At 35.8% G+C, this 19,914-nt stretch overlaps 1 protein-coding gene and 1 long non-coding RNA gene across 8 annotated transcripts in view; one reads left to right on the top strand and one right to left on the bottom strand.

Annotated features, from left to right (window-relative positions):
- The window catches only part of NF1 (neurofibromin 1), a 258,675-nt gene that overhangs the window by 142,651 nt on the left and 96,110 nt on the right, over window positions 1–19,914 (top strand). For all 7 annotated transcript variants that reach the window (XM_045070006.1, XM_045070004.1, XM_045070003.1 and 4 more), the window contains 5 exons: window positions 886–1,044; window positions 1,637–1,734; window positions 2,809–2,955; window positions 5,037–5,183; window positions 8,597–8,707. In XM_045070006.1, the coding sequence (XP_044925941.1) occupies window positions 886–1,044; window positions 1,637–1,734; window positions 2,809–2,955; window positions 5,037–5,183; window positions 8,597–8,707 (662 nt within the window). The remainder of the gene's footprint in view (window positions 1–885; window positions 1,045–1,636; window positions 1,735–2,808; window positions 2,956–5,036; window positions 5,184–8,596; window positions 8,708–19,914) is intronic.
- On the bottom strand, window positions 14,111–16,164 carry LOC106005313. Its single transcript, XR_001178571.2, has 2 exons — window positions 15,873–16,164; window positions 14,111–14,929 (listed from the first exon to the last, which is right to left on the bottom strand). It is a non-coding gene; the product is annotated as an uncharacterized LOC106005313 (long non-coding RNA).

Raw genomic sequence — 19,914 nt, 5'->3', positions numbered from 1 at the left:
GCTGAGCTGGTGGCCTAACACTTTCCCCAATCTAATGTGCCTATTACTTTACCTTCAAGATAGAATGTTTTATAAAAAGAAAGAGAAAAGAAATAATTTTAAATATTCGACTCATGTTTTTCAATGTGGGCAACTTCTTCTTGTTTCCTTAACTTTTTTTTATTTGACAGAATTATACCCTGAGGTACACAAAAGGGCCCTTTTTTCTGCTGGTGGGATCCTTTTTTCTTTTAGGTCCCCAAGAATTCCTGTTCCTCCATGATTTAAATAATAGGTCCTTATCTTATAACAAATTCTGAGGAAGAAAATGAACTGGCAGTAATGTTACTTGTAAGTAAGTTTTTTCTCTTGATAGGAATCTAAATAACTTTAGTGTGTGGCAAGCATTTTACTCAAGATACTCAGTTGTACCAGGTATACAACAAAATGTAAGTATTTACTATTAGATATTGGATGTTTGGGGGTATGCTGTTGCAAACTTAGCCTTGTCTTGTAAGAGTTGACCGCTCTCTCATGTCTGTTAATCTTAGTAAAATATGATAATCGTTGTGTGAAAATTTGGTCTGCTTTTGTTACTTATCAAACTTGCAGTATAAACAACGATGACAAATGTAAGATCTTTTTTCAGGTCTCTCCTATGCAACTCATTCATGAGGTTCTTCTTTCTTCTTAGATGTCTTTGTCGTCCTTTAAAAGGATGGAGGGCAAGAATTGGGGATAAACTTTATTTACTGATGTTTTGGGAGTTAAGAAAAAATAGAAATGTGTCGTTTACAAGGGTTGATCTATTCAGTTTTTGTGCGAAAGTTTGACCCTTGAGCTTTTTCTTCCCATTTCCTTTTTAAATTCAAACCATATAGTCAATTTTCAACTCCTTGTTTTTAGGTGGTTAGCCAGCGTTTCCCTCAGAACAGCATCGGTGCAGTGGGAAGTGCCATGTTCCTCAGATTTATCAATCCTGCCATTGTCTCACCATATGAAGCAGGGATTTTAGATAAAAAGCCACCACCTAGAATTGAAAGGGGCTTGAAGTTAATGTCAAAGGTGAAAAATTATTTTGATAATCTATTTAAAATTCCTCTTCCAACTAGATTTTCTGTTTTTCATATTTATTGTACTTACACTTGAATTGAGTTTTAAAATGGCCTGTGGTTCTCACTTATATGCTTTTGTTTTATTTTTATTTGTTAAATTACAAAGGAATTTACTAGACTGATACCTGATGGACCTTATTATCATGGGAAAATAATCTTAGCAAATGTCTTCTGAAGATAGTTTTCTATGTATTCATTCTGGAAATTCTGAAATGGAGGCTGTATGATTTTTTTAAATTAAGAAAGACATTAAAATTGTTAATATGTATAATATTTACATATGTTTACATATATTTACACATATGATTTTTATTAAAGATATTTTAATATGTATATATGTTTACATATATTTACATATATATACTTACATATGTATATGTATAGTAATTATATATGGGAAAGAACAGTAACAACACCTAGTATTTCTAGAATGCGTAATTTAATCACCACTAGAAATTGTATCAATTAGTACTTTTTAAAGAATATATGAATGTGTACACTTCATACAATGATCTGATTTATAACCCTGTTCCATTGTTTAGATACTTCAGAGTATTGCCAATCATGTTCTATTCACAAAAGAAGAACATATGCGGCCTTTTAATGATTTTGTGAAAAGCAACTTTGATGCAGCACGGAGGTAGGATTGCTCTATTTGACTCCAGTACTGTCAGTTTCATTTAAGTCTGTTGCCCACCCTGTACCATGTCTACATGAAGCATTTGTGTAGGTTTTTGCCTCTTTCCTCTCTAGGTCAAGAGCAGAGTTAATCTTTTGTTATATAAGAGACAGTGGCTAAATAAATCCATATTCTTTATAATTTAATAGTGATTTCCATATTTGAAAACCAGCAGGGAGTTTTGACACATCTGTTAAAGGATTTGAGGTTGCTACAATATGGAGGAAAGGAAGAAGAAAAAGATTCCTTCTAGTACAAACTAAAACCAAAATGGTATACATAATGCATAATAGCATATAATGACAGTTTTTTTTTTTTTTATGTTGAGTTTGAGTTGTGTTTATCTGTAAATAGGGATAATACTTTTTGCTTACCTGAGTGTGGACTTTAAAGTATCAAGTGAGATAGCATATGAGAAAGTACTTTGTAAATATAAGTTAAGGTCCAGAATTCTTTTTCTATTATGTGAAACTAATTGATCTCATAGTCTGAGCTAGACGTGTGCAACTGTCTTCCAGTTTTTCATTATGGTTCATATCAATTTCTTTGTAGCTGGAGTTCAAAAGACATATTGTTGGACTGCAAGCGATATTGGAGAGAAAAGCAAATGTCAGCATAGGATTCATATTCTAGCAGATTGACCACCCATAGAAAGTGAAGAGAACAAAAATTATACTCCTGGCTCTGACCTGATAGGCTGTATGACTTGGGGAGGTCTTTCTTTTGTCTTGTCTTGGTCTCTGTTTCCTTATCTATAAAGTACTGGCTTCAATCCAAAGTCTCATCCATCTAAATTTTGTTGTGGTTTGACTTTAAAACCTACTCTGAAGCCAAAGCCAGGTATTAGAAATGGAAAGCCAACTTTCTCCTTTTCTCCTCTTGTTTTGTTTTATGACAGTCATGTGTGAATAATGTCTTAATCCTCCATACTTCTAATCTCAGTTATTTTACAAAATTACTTCATATGAATTTAATTCAAACATGGATATGGGTGTATCTGGTTTTAAAAATTCTAATGATTTTATACTTTTTAAGGTTTTTCCTTGATATAGCATCTGATTGTCCTACAAGTGATGCGGTAAATCATAGTCTTTCCTTCATCAGTGATGGCAATGTGCTTGCTTTACATCGTCTGCTCTGGAACAATCAAGAGAAAATTGGCCAGTATCTTTCTAGCAACAGGTAGGGTTTCAGAGTCATGAGATTTGAAAACTTTTAGCTTTAATTTATAAAAACAATTTGGTCCTGAATAATGCTTTTTATTTTGCATCTGCTCAGAATAAGAACTGGTTTGAAAAGAGAAATGTAGAACTCTAGACTCTCTTCAAAAATAAATAGGCAAAGGGTTCATTCAATATTAAATGATCTATAAGCCTGCCTCGGTGATACATACTTTTTTTTTTTTTTTTTTTAAGTTTAAGCCGAGAAATCACAAATTAGCCCTTTGGGTTTTTTTCTGGTTTGCGAAACATCAGACGTGCACACATGTGGAGAAGTTTAAATTTACTAGAAGCTCAAATGAGTATTGGCATCTGAATTTGAAGAGTAGCTCATTCTTGGGAATATAATAATTAAAACATTGCCCGTGTTCTATTTGTGATAACTCTCAAGTATATGCAAATAAGGCTTTATGCAGAAAACCCTCAGTAACTAAAAAGGGTCAACTTCGGTATTGTTTTATTAGCTATTCCTAGTTAAAGTCTTTGTGGCCTGAATCACTTGCTATCCTTTCTAGTTGTGTATGTTTATAAAGGATCCATGCTCCTATGTGTGAGGAGTTCTCTTACTCAATGTAAAATGAGTCCAGAAAATCTTAAATGCTAATAAAAATGGTTTATTCGTTAATGGGAGCGTTAGAAAACCATGAAGCTAAAGTTAACTAATTAGGAGATGGTGGTTTAAAAAAGAGAACATTTTAATCCTTCATGAATTGTTAATGGATTAAAGTGATACGGGCATGACTGATATATGCCCTAATAGAGGAAGACTGAACATGCTTTATCTGTGTCACCCTAAAATAAACTGTGCAGCCTTTAAATGCAAACATTCATTTCTCTTTACATAATTCACATACATAATTGTGTAGTTTGATGCTACAGTTTTTTTTTTTTAATTCAGTTGTCTTAAAAAAATACACATTCTAAACATACAGAAGAGTATAGGCTATAATATAATAGAGACCCATGTCTACTGTCTAACTTTGACATTAGTTTGCTGTTTTACTTTAAATTTTTATAACATTTTATTTCTTGGGGGAAAAGATACAACTTCCCTCTAGGTAACTGACAAAGTAAGGAAATTATACGTATGTATAACATAGTTTTGTGTGTTTGAAAATTTTGCAGAAATTATATGCTAAATATAGTCTCTTCACACAATATTCTGAGATTATTTAACTTAGGTTAGTGTTTTACTGGATCACTGTATGAGAACTTATTTTCACATTCCTTAGTTGATACTTAGGTTTGTTTTTTGCTTTTCTCTCTTTTAAATAGTAGTGTAATAAAATTCTTCATATTTATCTCCTTGTGTATTACCTGAATGTGTAATTGCTGGGTTCTGGGCTGCACACAGCCCCAACTTTACTATATAACTGCCACATTACTTTTCATGGTATTCATGCTGATTTACATTTTAATTAGTTCTGTGTGAGAGTACCTCTGTGTACACATCCTCACCAAAGTTAGCATTAGTAAACCCAGTTTTTACCAGTTTGATTTTTTGTGTGTTATGTTAGTCACCATAAGTTACATTAGTTTTTGATGCAGTGTTCCAAGATTCATTGTTTATGGAGTTTGATGCTTTTTGTGAAACAGTATTTTGTTGTTCTTGTATAGTTTTAAATGCTGAATTGTTATTGAAAATCCATATTTACCCTGATTAAGCAGAGATCTGATATGAGGGACAAATACATATCCCAATTAGTAAAGCCTAGTTTCTCAAGAAGGATTCTTTTCATCTTGTGAAAAGTGGATGACAACATTATTTTAACTACTGATTGTCTGTTTAGTGGTAGTGGATTAATTAATTAATTCTTTTCTAGAAAAGAAAAGAATTTTTTTATGTAAGTTTTATAGTTTGGGGAGTGGTCATATTTCTACGATGTCTCCATCTTACAAGACCTTGTGAGGTCTTTTTGGTGCTATTTACAAGTCAGCAAGAACCACCAGCTGACAGAAAGAAGAAAAGCAATGATAATCTAAAGCAATGTATACTGCTGAATGTGAACTGCTCCTGTTTTCTAAGTAGTTTGCTCTATCTAGGGATCACAAAGCTGTTGGAAGACGACCTTTCGATAAGATGGCAACACTTCTTGCATACCTGGGTCCTCCAGAGCACAAACCTGTGGCAGATACACACTGGTCCAGCCTTAACCTTACCAGTTCCAAGTTTGAGGAATTTATGACTAGGTAAGGTACCACGTTGAAATAATGATTGCTCACTTTTAGTTGAGGTGCAACACTGACCACCAGGCTGCTTGTTAGATATACTTGTATTTCTGATAGAGGATTATCAGGAAAGAGGTGCCTAATGACCACATGAGTGTATTTTGGGACCCCACTTTTTTCTTATTTATTGTTGACATTTGCTTTGTTTTATATTTGATTTTCTTATAAAAGCAATGTACTTTGTCATTTTGCTTTGAGGTGTTTTGCATTTAATACTTAGAAGGGAGGAGATAATCATATTATGGTTAAGGGCAGTCCTGTAGCTCAAAGTGAGTGATTTGCCCAAGATTCGGCACGTAATTCAGAGATCTGTGATTTTAAGTTCTGAACTCTTTCTACCACACTGTAGTATTTTTCAGAACCCTTCCAAAAGTTAATGCTATTTAACTTCATTCAGATTGAGACTCAGAAAATTCAGTATTTTTCAGTATGGCTATAAAATTCCTGTGGACATTTGTTTTGAATCTCATTTATTAGGATTTTGTTTGTGAGGTGAAACATCCTCATTGTTAGATATTCACTTTTTTGATGTTACAGCAATTGCAGCATGCTGAATCCTTTAGTCTTTAAAGGACCTTTCATAGTATTTCACACTTAGTCACTTAGTAAGTACTTCATTAGTGACTGTGGGTGAAGTGTTTTATTTGTTATATGTGCCAGAGACAAGTAAAAAAGCAGAATGTGACATTCAGAAATTAATTTTTATCCCAGATTTCCATATAATAAGCCTTACATTGTAAGTGCCTGTCACTGATCATATTACATATAGGCCATAGTTGTGTGCACATGCCTCCAATTCTTTGATACCATTAAAAGAATGTGTGAATACATGGGACACCTGGGTAGCTCAGTTGGTTAAGTGTCTGACTCTTAGTTTCAACTCAGTTTGTAATCTCAGGGTCCTGAGATCAGGGCCGTTCATCAGGCTCCACTCAACACAGAGTCTGCTTAGGATTCTCTCTCTTTCTACCACTCATGCTCTCACGTACTCGCTCTCGCTCGCTCTCTCTCTCTCTCAAAAAAAAAAAAATGTTAATACGTAACAGTATCCTTTGCAGCTTAATTTTTATCTTTAGCTCTGTTATATTCATTTTAGCTTAACATGTTTATTCCTGATGATTGAAGAAATATTTTCACAGAAAATTTTCATATTACTTCATTGAGCATTGCATAATACAAGAATATAAAACTATTTTTTATTCAGCATTACTGAGGACATCCTAGCCATTTTTCCACTTTTCTAAGAACACCTATTTATTGATCCTTACCTAAGATCCTAACTTCCCTTATAAAACAACCTTCTATGCTTTTGAAGACTAGATGACCTAATATATGTGAGACATTTTAGACAGTGTCTGGTATATATAGTGTTTATATATAGTGTTTAATAAATGTTAAGTGTTATTTTTGTTCTCAGCTCCCACTGATGCTCTTTGAGACTCATTTTTCTTTTAAGGAAATGAAGGTAGCTTTATAATTTTCTCAGCTGTAAAGATAAAAATTGTTGAATTACTCAAAACTTAAAAATCTGAAGAAGAAAGTAAAAAATTCTCAGTCTTCTTAGAGACGTGTACCTCTTAGAAATAATTTAGTTGACATCAGGCAGATGGCCACACAATCATTTATCTATACACATGTGTACCTATTCTCTTATCAAATGATGTGTAAGTTGTTTCCATTAATACTAAACAAACACTGACCTGGTACCAGCAACATGATGGATTAAGATAATACAGCCTCTCTCCCCAACCCTCTTCAAGACACAAGACACCTAGAAATAGTACATAAAAGGAACTATGTTTTTAAAATATTTTATTTTTAAAATACATAGCTGGAAGATGATTTCTGAACACGTTACCAACATATCTTAGTACAGTGGAAAATAGGAAAGAAGTTAAAAAATGCAGATGACAGAATGAGAAGGTCCAACAAGCATTATAGGTGTTTCAGAAGTGCAGCTTAGAGAGAATGGTGAAGAGGTAATACTTGAAGAGACAATGGATGAAAATGTCCCAGGGTTAGTGAATGACTAGAATCTTCAAATTAATTATACACACACTGTGTATTCAGCAGAATACATAAAAATCAAGTCATACTTTTTCAGAAATATTTTAAAATACACAGGAGAATTTAATATATGATAAAAAGTGGTGTTCAGAATCAGGGAAACCAGAATGGACTTTTTTTTTTTTTTTTAAGTTTTGGGATTTACATTTATTTTTTCATTCATTCACTCATTCCAGTATAAGTAACATATATTGTTACATTTGTTTCAGGTGTACGGTGTAGTAATTTAACAAATCTGTACATTACACAGTGTTTATCCTTTTAATCCTCTTGACCTATTTTCCCCATCCTCCCACCCAACCTCTCCAGCAACCAGATACTTTCTATATCTTTTTTGTTTTTTTTTTCTTTGTTCATTTGTTTTGTTTCTTAAATTCCACACATGAATGAAATCATATGGTATTTGTCTTTGTTCAACTGATTTCACTCAGAATTATACTATCTAGTTCTATCCATGTTGTTGCAAATGGCAAGATTTCATTCTTTTTTGTGGCCGAATAATATCCCATTCTATATGTATACACACAAGTTTTTTTTTAATCCATTCATCTATCAGTAGACACTTGGCTCTGTCTTGGCTATTGTAAATAATGCTGCAATAAACATAGGGGTCCATATATCTTTTCAGATGAGTGTTTCAGTTTTCTTTGGGTAAATACCCAGCAGTGGAATTACTGTATCATTTGGTAATTCTATCTTTAATTTTTTGAGAAACATACTCTTTTCCACAGTGGCTGCTCCTGTTTGCATTTCCACCAACAGTGCATCAGGGCTCCTTTTCCTCCACATCCGCGCCAACGCTTGTTTCTTATGTTTCTAAATTTAACTGTTGAATGAACTTTTAATAAATGGTGTTGGTACAATTGAATGACTATCTGGAAAAAGGTGCTCATACCATTCATGAGGATAAACTCTCATGAAGAAGGAAACATGTGCAAAGGAAGGCCTTTTAAATCATTCAGAATCATAAACCAATAAAGAAAATGTTGATAAATTGAACTCTTGAAAAAAACTGAAAACTCAGTTGCTTCTAGAAAAAAAAAAATTCCGCGATAAAAAAATCCTATGGTTAATACTGCTGCCCAGTACTTCTCTTAAGATATTCCTAAGAACTACTCAGTGTGTTTCAAAGAGTAACACCTTAAAATTTTTGGTATTTGTTACAAAATTGCCTTTCAGAAAGTGTTTTGCTTTTTAAATATTTTGCCATTTTACATATTTTATCATTGCTGTAATCATGGGTTTTTAAAAATACTCAATGGACAATATAAAGCCTGAGTTACTCTGTTTTTGTTTTTTTCTTTCAGGCATCAAGTACATGAAAAAGAAGAGTTCAAGGCTTTGAAAACATTAAGTATTTTCTACCAAGCTGGGACTTCCAAAGCTGGGAATCCTATATTTTATTATGTTGCACGGAGGTAAGAACTACGATGTTTTAGTTTCTCTTAACAGAGTTTTAAAAATAATTACAAATGTAGAGAGACAGCAAATTTGGTTTTTCCCATTTGACTTTACTGGAATTGAAGATAAGTTTACCTGTAAGAATATAGCTGGATAAATAGCCATCATCACAAAATTACAGTGGTATATTAGAAATTGCTTTTCAGGAGACCTGTTTCCTCTTGGCTTCTCTTTCTTAAAATCAGTTTTTTTTTTTTTTAATACTTCCTACAATGGATTAATTACCAAGAATAAAAAAATTGCAAAGCATCTTTTGTTTTTAAGCTGTATTCTGAGTAAACATATCTACAGCATGATAATCAGAAACACTTCTTTTTAAGCAGAACTAAAACTTGAAGAATCTGTTTCTAAGAACTTTCAATAATATGTTGTGTATGACGAGATTGGGGTTACTTAAATAATTCAGAGAAGCTGTGGGAAATTTCTATAAGGATGGCACAGGTGACTGCCTGGAAAAATGATTGCATTTTTTTCATTATGTCTTTAGTCCAGGCTAGTTCCTTTGAAAGCCTTTCTGGAAATGTGGTGAACTCCTTCTTAACAATAGGCATGAGGCTTGCCGTGCTTTCCCTGCCATGGTCTTTTCTTTCTTGCCTCCATACTTCCTTCCTTTTGGGAACTTATCGGTGATACTAAGTTGGTGGTTTTTACTTCTTTGTGTTGATGATATAAACTCATGGTATTTGAACTTTAGAGATAGTGTGGTGTAACAGACCATTGGCTTTGGAATTTTAGGACTATGTATAATCTTAGTTTTGCTATTAAGTAGCAGAAGGAATTAATCTTCCCAAGTTTCTAACAAACTTAACAGTGTGTAGGGGATAAGTGGAGGTTGAGAAATAGTGGGGGAGGATTGAAGAAAGGAATGTGGAAGGTGGGAAATTCATTTAGTCAAATAATCCAGATAGCTTTAAGACCAAGGAGTCCCAAGCACTGGGTGTTATGGAATTAAGAGTATAGGAACTTGCATTTACCCTGAGCTCTCCTCTTGAAAAACACTTGAGTAACATTCTTCATTTCTCTTGAGAGTCTTCTCTCCAACTTTTATACCAATACCCATTTCTAAATTGCCTAAGATAATTTTAATTTTCTTTTGTAACAGAGATGAACCATATTTATATTTCAATCCCAACTTTTAATGCGGTCAGTGTTTTGGCCCTCCCTATTTTGTCAAAGTAATTAAAGTGAAACATTGGTGAGAGAGGCAGATAGATGTGTGTCCTCCTCCCCCTTTAAATTCTTGTTAGTTTGTAAGTAGCAAAGATATCTGGAAAGCCTCAAAACTAGGTTTTCCCTTTAGGATCGGAAAGTGTAAGATTGTATTGCTTCATTGGAGGTTCTAGAAAAGGCCAAGGAAAGCAGATTAGGCCTGATCCAGACACCCTCTGTGGGATTAAAACAGTGAGATTTCCAGGAAACCTATAGAACATGATGACTTCAGAGTGCTAAACAATTCTTAACTCTGTTGTTTTATTAGCTGCGTAATCTTAGATGATTTTTTTTCTGAATCTGTGTCTTCTGTTAAAAAAAAAAAAAGGTGAGAGGGTAGCACTTATTATCCTGTCTACCTCTCACATGAAGTATTTTGTGACTTCAAAGTTCTGTACAGAGTACATTTGAGGTTTTCTTTTTTTCATTTTTGGTTTTTGTTTTTGGATAGGACTCTTAACAGTTTCAGATTTTCAGTACTTTGAACTTTTCACTTAGACTTCCTGGAGCTCCTCTCAGTCTTTATTTTCACCTGGTTTCAAGTCTTATCTCCAAGATTCTTGAGCACACAGTAACTCAGAGCCGAGAAAGGCCCACTTTCACCATGATACAAGTCCAAAAGAATATAGTGAAGGCTTTATCTCTACATGGCCAACTTTGTCAAAGAACACTTGGGTTTGACTTCTTTTTTGATATTCCTGTGTTTCTGTGGCTTAGACTATTGTGTATTAGTGAATATTTTTTGACCTATAGATTCCATTCTCCTTACAAATAGTCCACAAACATTTTAGACTTGAAATATGCAAAACTTGATTTAGTATGTATTCAAATTTTTACACTGTATTTTCTTTCTCAGTTACATCATTATTCTTTCCCATGCTAGAAACCCTAATCATTTTAAATTCTTACCTTTTTCTTTTATCCTCCTCATTGTCAGTCACCTAGCCTTGGTTTTAGCTGTGGGACCCTGACAAATTACACTGTTTTAGTAGGCCTTTGTTACTGCAAAGAAGACATTCTTATTTTCTCAGAAAGGTAGGCTTCAGAAAAAACATGAGTTACACAGCAGAGACTGCCTAGGTGTAGACAGAAGTAGGTGGCTATCAGTTCTGGAACTAGTTCACAATCTTTGACTCTCTCTTGGCTTCATAGTCAGCTCTACTTACTGTTTTTTCTCTTTTGGTATCCTTTCAGTTTTAGCCACAACTACTAACTCTTTCATTACCTCAGCACCACATACTTCAGGTTCCAAAAAGAGAATGTGGTTCAGCTAAAATACCACCTCTTTGACAAAACGTTTCATGCTAAGTGCTGGTCAGCCAGTGTCTTTCTGGCCTGCTCCTTAAGTGAAGTATATGCTCCTGACTGGCAGTCATGTGATTCAAAATAACCACCTGGTGCTATTCTTTTTCAGGGGCTATCTTTTGGTATTTGTTGTGATTTTTGTTGCATGTTTTTTTTTTTTTTAATTGGATCTTAATGGTTTAATATTTCTTTTAGGAACCTTGAAAATGCCTTTTGAAATCATTTTTCTGCCACTGCCATTCCTGAGACTCTCTTTACTAGCTCTTACCTATATGAACGCAGCATTATCCTCCCACTTCCTAATCCCCAGATAATTTCTTCCAGGTCATCTTAACATTGCATCTGGAGGCAGACCAGTACAAATCTCAGCTGGTCTCTCTCGGTGTGTTAAAAAACACCATAGATTCCTCATTTAAGTCCAGGCTCTGTAGTCAGACATGCAGGGTGCTCCATAATTTTGACATAATTTAGTTTCTAATCTTTCCCTGGTATTCCCTCCCATATATTTATGCTCCTACTTTGTAGTAGTTAAAGTACCATAAATACAAGAACAATTGTTGCAGTCTTGTTTATGGTGGCACAAAAAAACTAAACAAACAAAAAACCCCAAAACAATGTAACTATGTTTCAGAAGGGGAATTGTTGAATATATAAGGATACCTCTATATTATGGAATATTATGCAATGCATTAAGTTTATTTTGCTTGTTACAAGTAACAGAAATGAATTTCAAACTTGTATAAACCAAAAAGGACATCATTTGGTACATATACCTGAAGAGATCAAGATATGGTCTGGCTTCTTACATGACCGTGTGCAGAGCTTTGAGCAGTGTCATCTGTAAAACATTGTCTTCTCTGTCTCTTGACTCTACTTACTTTGGGTTGATATTATTCCTAGAAGGCTTTTCCTGTGGCCAGCAGTGTTTTGTGTTCTCAGCTTACCAACTGAGGGAAAATGACCTCTTTCCCAGTAGATGCTGCAGAAGTGCTGGTTTTACTGCCTCATGTGAGTCACATGCCAATTCCTGAGGCAGTCACTGCGGCAGAGGGGTGGAATGTCTTGGTTGTCTAGGCCTGAATCATGCACACATCCCTGGAGCTTTGTGGTGAAGCCAGCCCGACTTGAACTGCATGGACTGAAAGAGAGGGCACCAGGGGCAGAGTTTCCCAAAGGAAAATTGGATAGCAGATCCAGGATGAGGAAAAATGGATGTTGAGCAGGCGAAAGTAACAGAAGTTCTCCGTTATACTTAAAAAAGACCCAGAAGGAGGACTGACCATTGTCATATAACTATGTGTGCACAGGCATATGTAGATTGAGAAATGTGTGAAAGTAGACACATTAAGCTGTTCACATTGCTTATTGCAGGGGAGGAGTATGATTGGAGAAGGTAGAGGACCGATTATAGTATTTGTTATGTGCCTCTGTATTATATGACTTGTTGCCAGGACACAGGTTATTTTTGAAGAATAATTAAAAATATAAAACCTAAAAGTTCTAACAAAGAGTTTTCCTCTTAGGAATATTGTTGTACCTGGCAATTGCTTTTGGGATAGTAGTTAGTAGTAATAATAATGGTAACAGCTAACATTTCCTGAGTGCTTTCTGTGCGTCAGGCAAATTGTGCATGTGATAGAATTTTTCATCTAACCCTAACAGTAACTTTCTGAGGCCTTGTGTGTGTGGTTTTCTTTTTTCTTTTCTTTTCTTTTTTTTTTAAAGATTTTATCTGTCAGAGAGAGCACAAGCAGGGGGAGCAGCAGGCTCCCTGCTGAGCAAGGAGCCCAATAGGAGACTCGATCCCAGAACCCTGGGATCACAACCCAAGTGGAAGGGAGACACTTAACTGACTGAGCCACCTAGGCGTCCCATGAGGTGTTGTTACTAACAATGATTGACATGTATATAAACTGAAACTTAAGAGAAATTGTTGGTCGTTCCCAGACCTAGCTATCAGAATGATCTGGAAAATTAAAACAAGCAAACATATTTCCAGGCCCTACCATGAGCTACCAAATCAAAATCTCTTGTGGAGAGCCTAATTTACGTATTCAGCAGGCATCCAAAGTGATTCACTTCTAGTCAGTTTATTACTGAAGTTAGGAAATTGCACTGGGTTATGTATTTAACTCATGGTGGCAGTTTTTGAGAATCACCTGGGTTTCAAACCTTAACAACTGCACTATTAATGATGTGGTTATTACCAGTGTGAAAGTTAGGTACAAGGTTTTTGGGCTAAATCAACCTTTGTAGACCAGCATGAAACTCTCTAGTATTTATGAGATATGTTTCTATAGGGAAGAGTTTTGAATTTTAGGCATCTAATTTACAAATGACCTTTCAAACACTAGATAAAGGTTTACTCAGAGCAAAATAATCTTGTCATTGGACCAGCTGTATTATGCATTACAATAGTTAGCAGTCTGGCTCAGTTGGAAGAGCACTTGACTCTTGATCTTGGGGTCATGAGTTCAAGTCTCGTGTTGGGTGTAGAGATTACTTAAATAAATAAGAAAAACTTGAAAATTTTTTTCAAACTTCCTCTCCCCCAGAATTGGCACCTTTTTTTACTGTGACAGCATATTACTATTTCATCTTCATGAACTGTGGTGACACAGATAGGTGTATTGTTTTGTGCAGTACTGTAGTATTTCCTTTAAGATGTCCACTTACTGGGATGCCTGGGTGGTGCAGTCAGTTGATTGTCCTACTCTTGGTTTTGGCTCAGATCATGATCTCAGTGTTATGGAGTTAAGCTCATTGCAGAGTCTGATTGAGATTCTCCCTCTCCCTCTGCCCCTCCCACTTGTGTGCTCTCTCTTTCTAAAATAAATAAACACATCTTTAAAAAAAAAAAAAAGATTAGCATTTGCTGTTTAATAAAAAATAAAACAGTATAAACATAACACATGCCAGTCTTCATTCCCCATCTCCTATCCCCCTCTCTCCCACACAGGTGTACTTTGGTTAAATATCACCAACATAATTTCTTAAACGTTTAATGTAAAAATCTGAGTTTCTGTTCAATTTTGCAAACATTTAAAGGGCAAATGTGTAGCATTTTGCTTGTTTTGGCATTTATAAGGAAGGAAAGCATTATATTGAGGTAATAATTAAACTTACACAATGAAAATTTACAACTTAATTAAGCTAGAATAATGATAACTTCCTAAGAAATAAACTGAAATAAATTTGATTTTCTTAGCATGCTTGTTGTAATTCAGCAGATAGTAATGAACTGAGCTAGGAGTGCAGATCATTCAAATCCACTTCAGCCTGAGCACACACAGAACAGCAAGCATAGTATATAGAGAAGAAAGTGAATGTTGACCATTGGATTCAGTGTTGTGCTACCACTTTTCATAGTATTCCCATTTCTGGTCATGACTATCTTTGGGCTCACTGTTGTTAACTGAGTTGTCTTGGCATTTGAGATCATCTTCATATTTGAGATCATTGGGAGGTTTGAAGTTGTCTTGGATTTTGAGGTTGTATGGAGGTTTGAAGTTGTCTTGAAACTTGGGGTTGTCATGGAATTCAGGCTCTTCCTGGGACTTGAGTCTGTCGTAGACCCTGAGGTCATCAGTTCTGTAGTTATCCCCAAAGTGTTAGTGACAAACAGGAGGAACAGGCTGATGAATGATAGCTTGAACATCATTTTCCTGTTTCAGAACAATTAAAGAAATTTACTGACACTTTGAACACAAATCTAAGAACCAGCTTTTTTTTGAAGGGGGAAAACTGAAGGAAACCTCCTTCCAGTCCTGGGAAAATGCCAGTCTTTGGTTTAACAGTTTCATAGTTTTTGGGGCGCCTGGGTGGCTCAGTCCATTAAGTGTCTTGTCTTCAGCTCAGGTCAATCACAGATTGAGCTCTGTGTTGGGCTCCCTGCTAATGGAGGAACCTGCTTCTCCCTCTCCCTCTGCTGGTACCCCTGCTTGTGCTCTCTCTCAAATAATAAAATCTTTAAAAAAAAACAAAACAACAATATCATAGTTCTTAAGATAGAGGGAAATTTAGAGGAATCAATATCCGTTCCTTCATTTTACAGATGGGCTCAGACAAAGAGCATAAGTTCTTGTGGATGCATATCTAAAAATGACCAGAACTAGAACTTGAGTCTGACTCTTAGTCCAGAATTTGTTAGTAGATCTGGAATGTGAAAGCATAGAATAGACAAAGACCTAAAGTTCAATAGTAAGCCATTTTTAAAGTAAGGCCAATTTTTATTTTTTTAAGATTTTATTTATTTATTTGACAGACACAGCGAGAGAGGGAACACAAGCAGGGGGAGTGGGAAAGGGAGAAGCAGGCTTCCCACTGAGCAGAGAAGCCCATATGGGGCTCAGTCCCAGGACCTCAGAATCATGACCAGAGCTGAAGGCAGCCGCTTAACAACTGAGCCACCCAGGCACCCCTAATTTTCTTTTATCTTACATTCAAATCTAATAGGTTGCCACATCTGAGATAATACAGTTTAGCACATGTTGGTCATGGTTAAATATTCTTTTTTTTTTTTTAACTTAAAGCTCACACTTCAATTTCAGAACTCTAATTTACATTTGGTTCTAATATATAATTCAGAAAATTTCAAATTAATATTACCTTTTGATGTTTTTTCTTTGAGGATTATGAACTCAGGTTTTCTTCAGTGTCTTGTGGGGAATCTTAACTTCTACTGTATGCTCTTTAAATATAATTAGTGAGGAAGTCACGTGTTCTGAACTTGACCTGCCATTTACTCTTTGAAAATCTCCTATTGGGTGTTTTCCAAACAACTGGTGTAAGCAGACAGACCTTGGCAGAGATCAAGGAAGGCAAATAAAGTCTTTCCAAAATCTACATGCTTTTTTTTTTTTTTAAGATTTCATTTATTTGTTTGTCAGAGAGAGCACACACATGGCAACTAGCAGGAAGAGGGAGAAGGAGAAGCAGTCCACACTCTGAGCAAGGAGCCTGATGCGGGACTAGATCTCAAGACCCTCTGTTCATGACCTGAGCTGAGGGCAGATGCTTAACTGAGCCACCCAGGTGTCCCTCTACTTGCTTAAGGAATCCAGTGAATATATCTTTTCTCATTCCTCTTATCTGTGTATTCATTACATAGTTTCTTCACTGCACTGACTAGAGGAATATGTTATTTTGCGTGCTGTGATTATCATGACTTACAATCAAGTAAGTATACTAGAGATAGGTGTCTTTATTTTTCTTGAAGGTCTTGTAAATATGTTTATTGGTAGTTTCTGACCATGGTTATTTTGAAGTATTTAAAAAAATTTGGGAATATAGCATTCCAGGCATTTAACAATATATAATTAAAGACACCTATAGAGAAGAAGCTAAACTTTATTAATATAAAACAAAGAAAAGGATCGCATATGAAAGTGATACTGTCATACTGCATTAACAGAATTGTTTTTAAGTAATTTTTTTTTTAAAGTAGACTCCACACCCAATGTGGGGTTTAAACTCACAACCCTGAGATCAAGAGTCACCTGCCTTGTGACTAGGCCAGCCAGGTGCCCAACAAAGTTTTTTGTTTTTGTTTTTGGTTAAAGATTTGTTTGTTTATTTTAGAGAGAGAGAGAATGAGACAAAGAGGCAAGAGGACTCCCTGCTGATCGCAGAGCCTGATTCAGGGCTCAGTCCCACCACCCTGAGATCATGACCTGAGTTGAAATCAGGAGTTGAAATCTGCCACCTGGGTGGCTCAGTGGGTTAAGAAGCCTCTGCTTCTGGCTCAGGTCATGATCTCAGGTTCCTGGGATTAAGCCCTGCATTGAGCTCTCTGCTTAGCAGGGAGCCTGCTTCCCCATCTCTATCTGCTTGCCTCTCTGCCTACTTGTGATTTCTGTCAAATAAATAAATAAAATCTTAAAAAAAAAAAAAAAAAGAGTTGGTTGCCCAACCAACTGAGCCATGTAGGCACCCCTCGCAACAAAGTTTTATATATAGATTAAACCATCCACATCGAAGCACATTAAGTGTATTCTTTAAAGGAATTTTGTCTTTTGATTACTTCTTTTCCTTGACAACTAGCATACAGGGAAGAGTTTGGTTATATTGTGCTCATGTTTTCATCACATTGGCCAGCACTCTTTAAAAATTGCAGGGCTGTGAACGGTGGTGTTGACATACAAGGAAATTGCTCCATAAATGGCAGAAGTACAAGTCGGTACATGTTCCTCACTTGTTTTACTTTGCTGTAAGGATTTATATTTCTCCTGAATGAATAGAACAGTGCTTGCTAGCTACATCTTATTTATATGGTACATATAACAGAGAACCTCACTTAATTGGAGATTAGTGTGTTAGACCTAGAAGTCAACATAAAAAACCTCTTAGCAATGGAGTAGAATTTTATAAACCAGAATACTCAGGGAATGTGCTGGTAACTCCTAGTTATGCTTCAAACACTTCAGTCTCAACTTACTTAAAATTTAAAATTCAGAACTTTTCCCTTTCCCAGTTTCGAGCCCAGATAGTTTCTTCTCAATCTTTCTCAGTTAATTGCATCATCACCTAGCAAAAATGGCTCTCCAACCTTGGACTCCTCGTTACCTTCTTTTTCTTACTAATCTTAAGCTGCCTGGGCCTTGTGATGATAATTAAGTAAAATTTAAAATTCTTAACTCTCCAGCACTCCGATGCTCCTAAACAAAAATCATTTGCCATCCATTATTTAGGCCTTTAAATACCTCCTGCCTCTGTTCATTTGCACAGCCTTCCCTGTCTGCCCAAAGTACTTCTTCTGTGTTCAAAATTTTGTGCTTCTTTCCAGCTCTAACTCTAATGGTGGTGCCTTTTATGTGAGCTTTCCCTATTTCTACACTTCAGAATCAGTCATTTTAAGACTTCAGACTTTTAGAGCACTAATCAGAGTCTGCTTTTTACCATAGATGTATCCTAAATCTTTCTTCCACCATATTCTTGTGTTTCATCGTCCGGCATTACCTCTTACTCTTTGTATCCCCTTTACCTGCTAGCACAGTGAGTGGTGGGACAGAACAGGACACAATGAACATTGGACTATATGGCGGTATTTCCTTTGTTTTGTCATGTCCAAGGGCTGATATCATTAATGATGTCAAAAATAATAAGAGGCACCTGGTCATTTGCTGTTTTCCCAAGTGTAAGTTTGCCAGTCACAGGTCTCAGTTGAAGTCCCATCTCTATTTTCTAACTGCTATTTGAAAGAGTTTTGTATTTGTATAATGTGGATCATAGTGCACATTCATAATAGCTTTATCTGCAGTTCTGAGATCCCAAATCTTCCAAAAATGTAAAGTTTTGCCCAAAAAAAAAAAAGTTTGGTAACAAAACTTACTTGATAGAAACTTCTAACCTGCACTGGTGTGAGGCTTTTCATTATTACTAGTACTATCTATATTTGTCCCACTTAGTGTGGATTATGTAATACATAATACGACTAGTACTTATATTTGTGTTTCTTCTGTTCCTTCTGGGTACGTTACCATACCACTCCAAGCATCTTTGTAGTCAGGTGGTACTATGTGACTGTGTCCTGGTCAGCAGAATGTAGATTCCCCTGATGTGTCTCCCTTCCAGGCCTTCTCACCATTCTTCATCTTGTTCTCATGTCAGAACCCACTAGAAACAGAGGGTTCAGCATGGGGGTCTTAGATGTGATTGAACTGCTGGGTGACATGATACAAGTGAGAAATAAACCTCTGTTGTATTTTTTTGAGGGTTATTTTGGCATTGTGACAGAAGTTCGTGCTGATTGATACACCTGTGCGCTGGATAATTTGCCTTTGCCTCTCCAGATCCACTCCCTCTACCTCTCCACTCTGTTGTCCCCTGAGAGGCTGCCCTGTGTGGAAGATAGCATTGAGCTTCTTTCCTCATTCATTCCATGTGACCTGTTGGAAATAATGTATTCCTGCAAGGTCACTGTGGGTTGACTGCATCCCTCTGTGAAGATAACAGTTTTTGCAGGCAGCCCTCTCTGTGTCTGGTGTCTGGTGTCTGGTAACTGCTCCTTGCGCTGCTCCTTCAGTTCTGCTCTCTCTCTGTCTTTTATAGTTTTCCTATCTCTTATACTAAACCCTTCCCCCTCCTTAATACATATTCTCCAATAGCTCAGTGTGAGTGTGCCGTCTGTTTCCTGCCGGAACCCAAACTACTACAGACAATATGTGCACTGTATTGTCTTCCTCAAAATCTGAACAACTCTAAATTTGGAAGTATGTCTTGTCCCAGGGGTTTCAGATGAAGGATTGTGGGGTCTGTGCCAAGCTTATAGGTTTATTTTGAGTATTAATTGTGATAATATTTGAATGGCATTCAATACAGTGCCCAGCATATAATAAGCATTGGGCAAATAGTAGCCAGAATTGATGTAAGAATAGCAATTATGTTGTTAATTTTTTTTTCTGGGAAATTTAAATTTCTCATACTTAATGCTGGTGCTTTAGAACTAGCAAGCAATTAGAAGAGCAGTATCTTCCTTTACATACTTATATTACCTTGAATTGGCCTACGTTTTTTTTTGTTTGTTTTGTGTGTTTTTTTGGTGTTTCTAGAACTTTCTACCTTCACATATTCTTTCAGAACTCTTAAAAAATGGAGAAAAGTGTTCTTATTTATAAAATCATCTCAATGGTCATAAATTTTGTGTAGCAAT

This window comes from Mustela putorius, unplaced genomic scaffold (assembly GCF_011764305.1).
Source record: "Mustela putorius furo isolate JIRA1106 unplaced genomic scaffold, ASM1176430v1.1 tig00003962_pilon_pilon_pilon, whole genome shotgun sequence".
NCBI classification, from domain to species: Eukaryota; Metazoa; Chordata; class Mammalia; order Carnivora; family Mustelidae; genus Mustela; species Mustela putorius.
The sequence above is the reverse complement of the archived record's forward strand: the minus strand, read 5'-3'. Positions and strand labels throughout refer to the sequence as shown.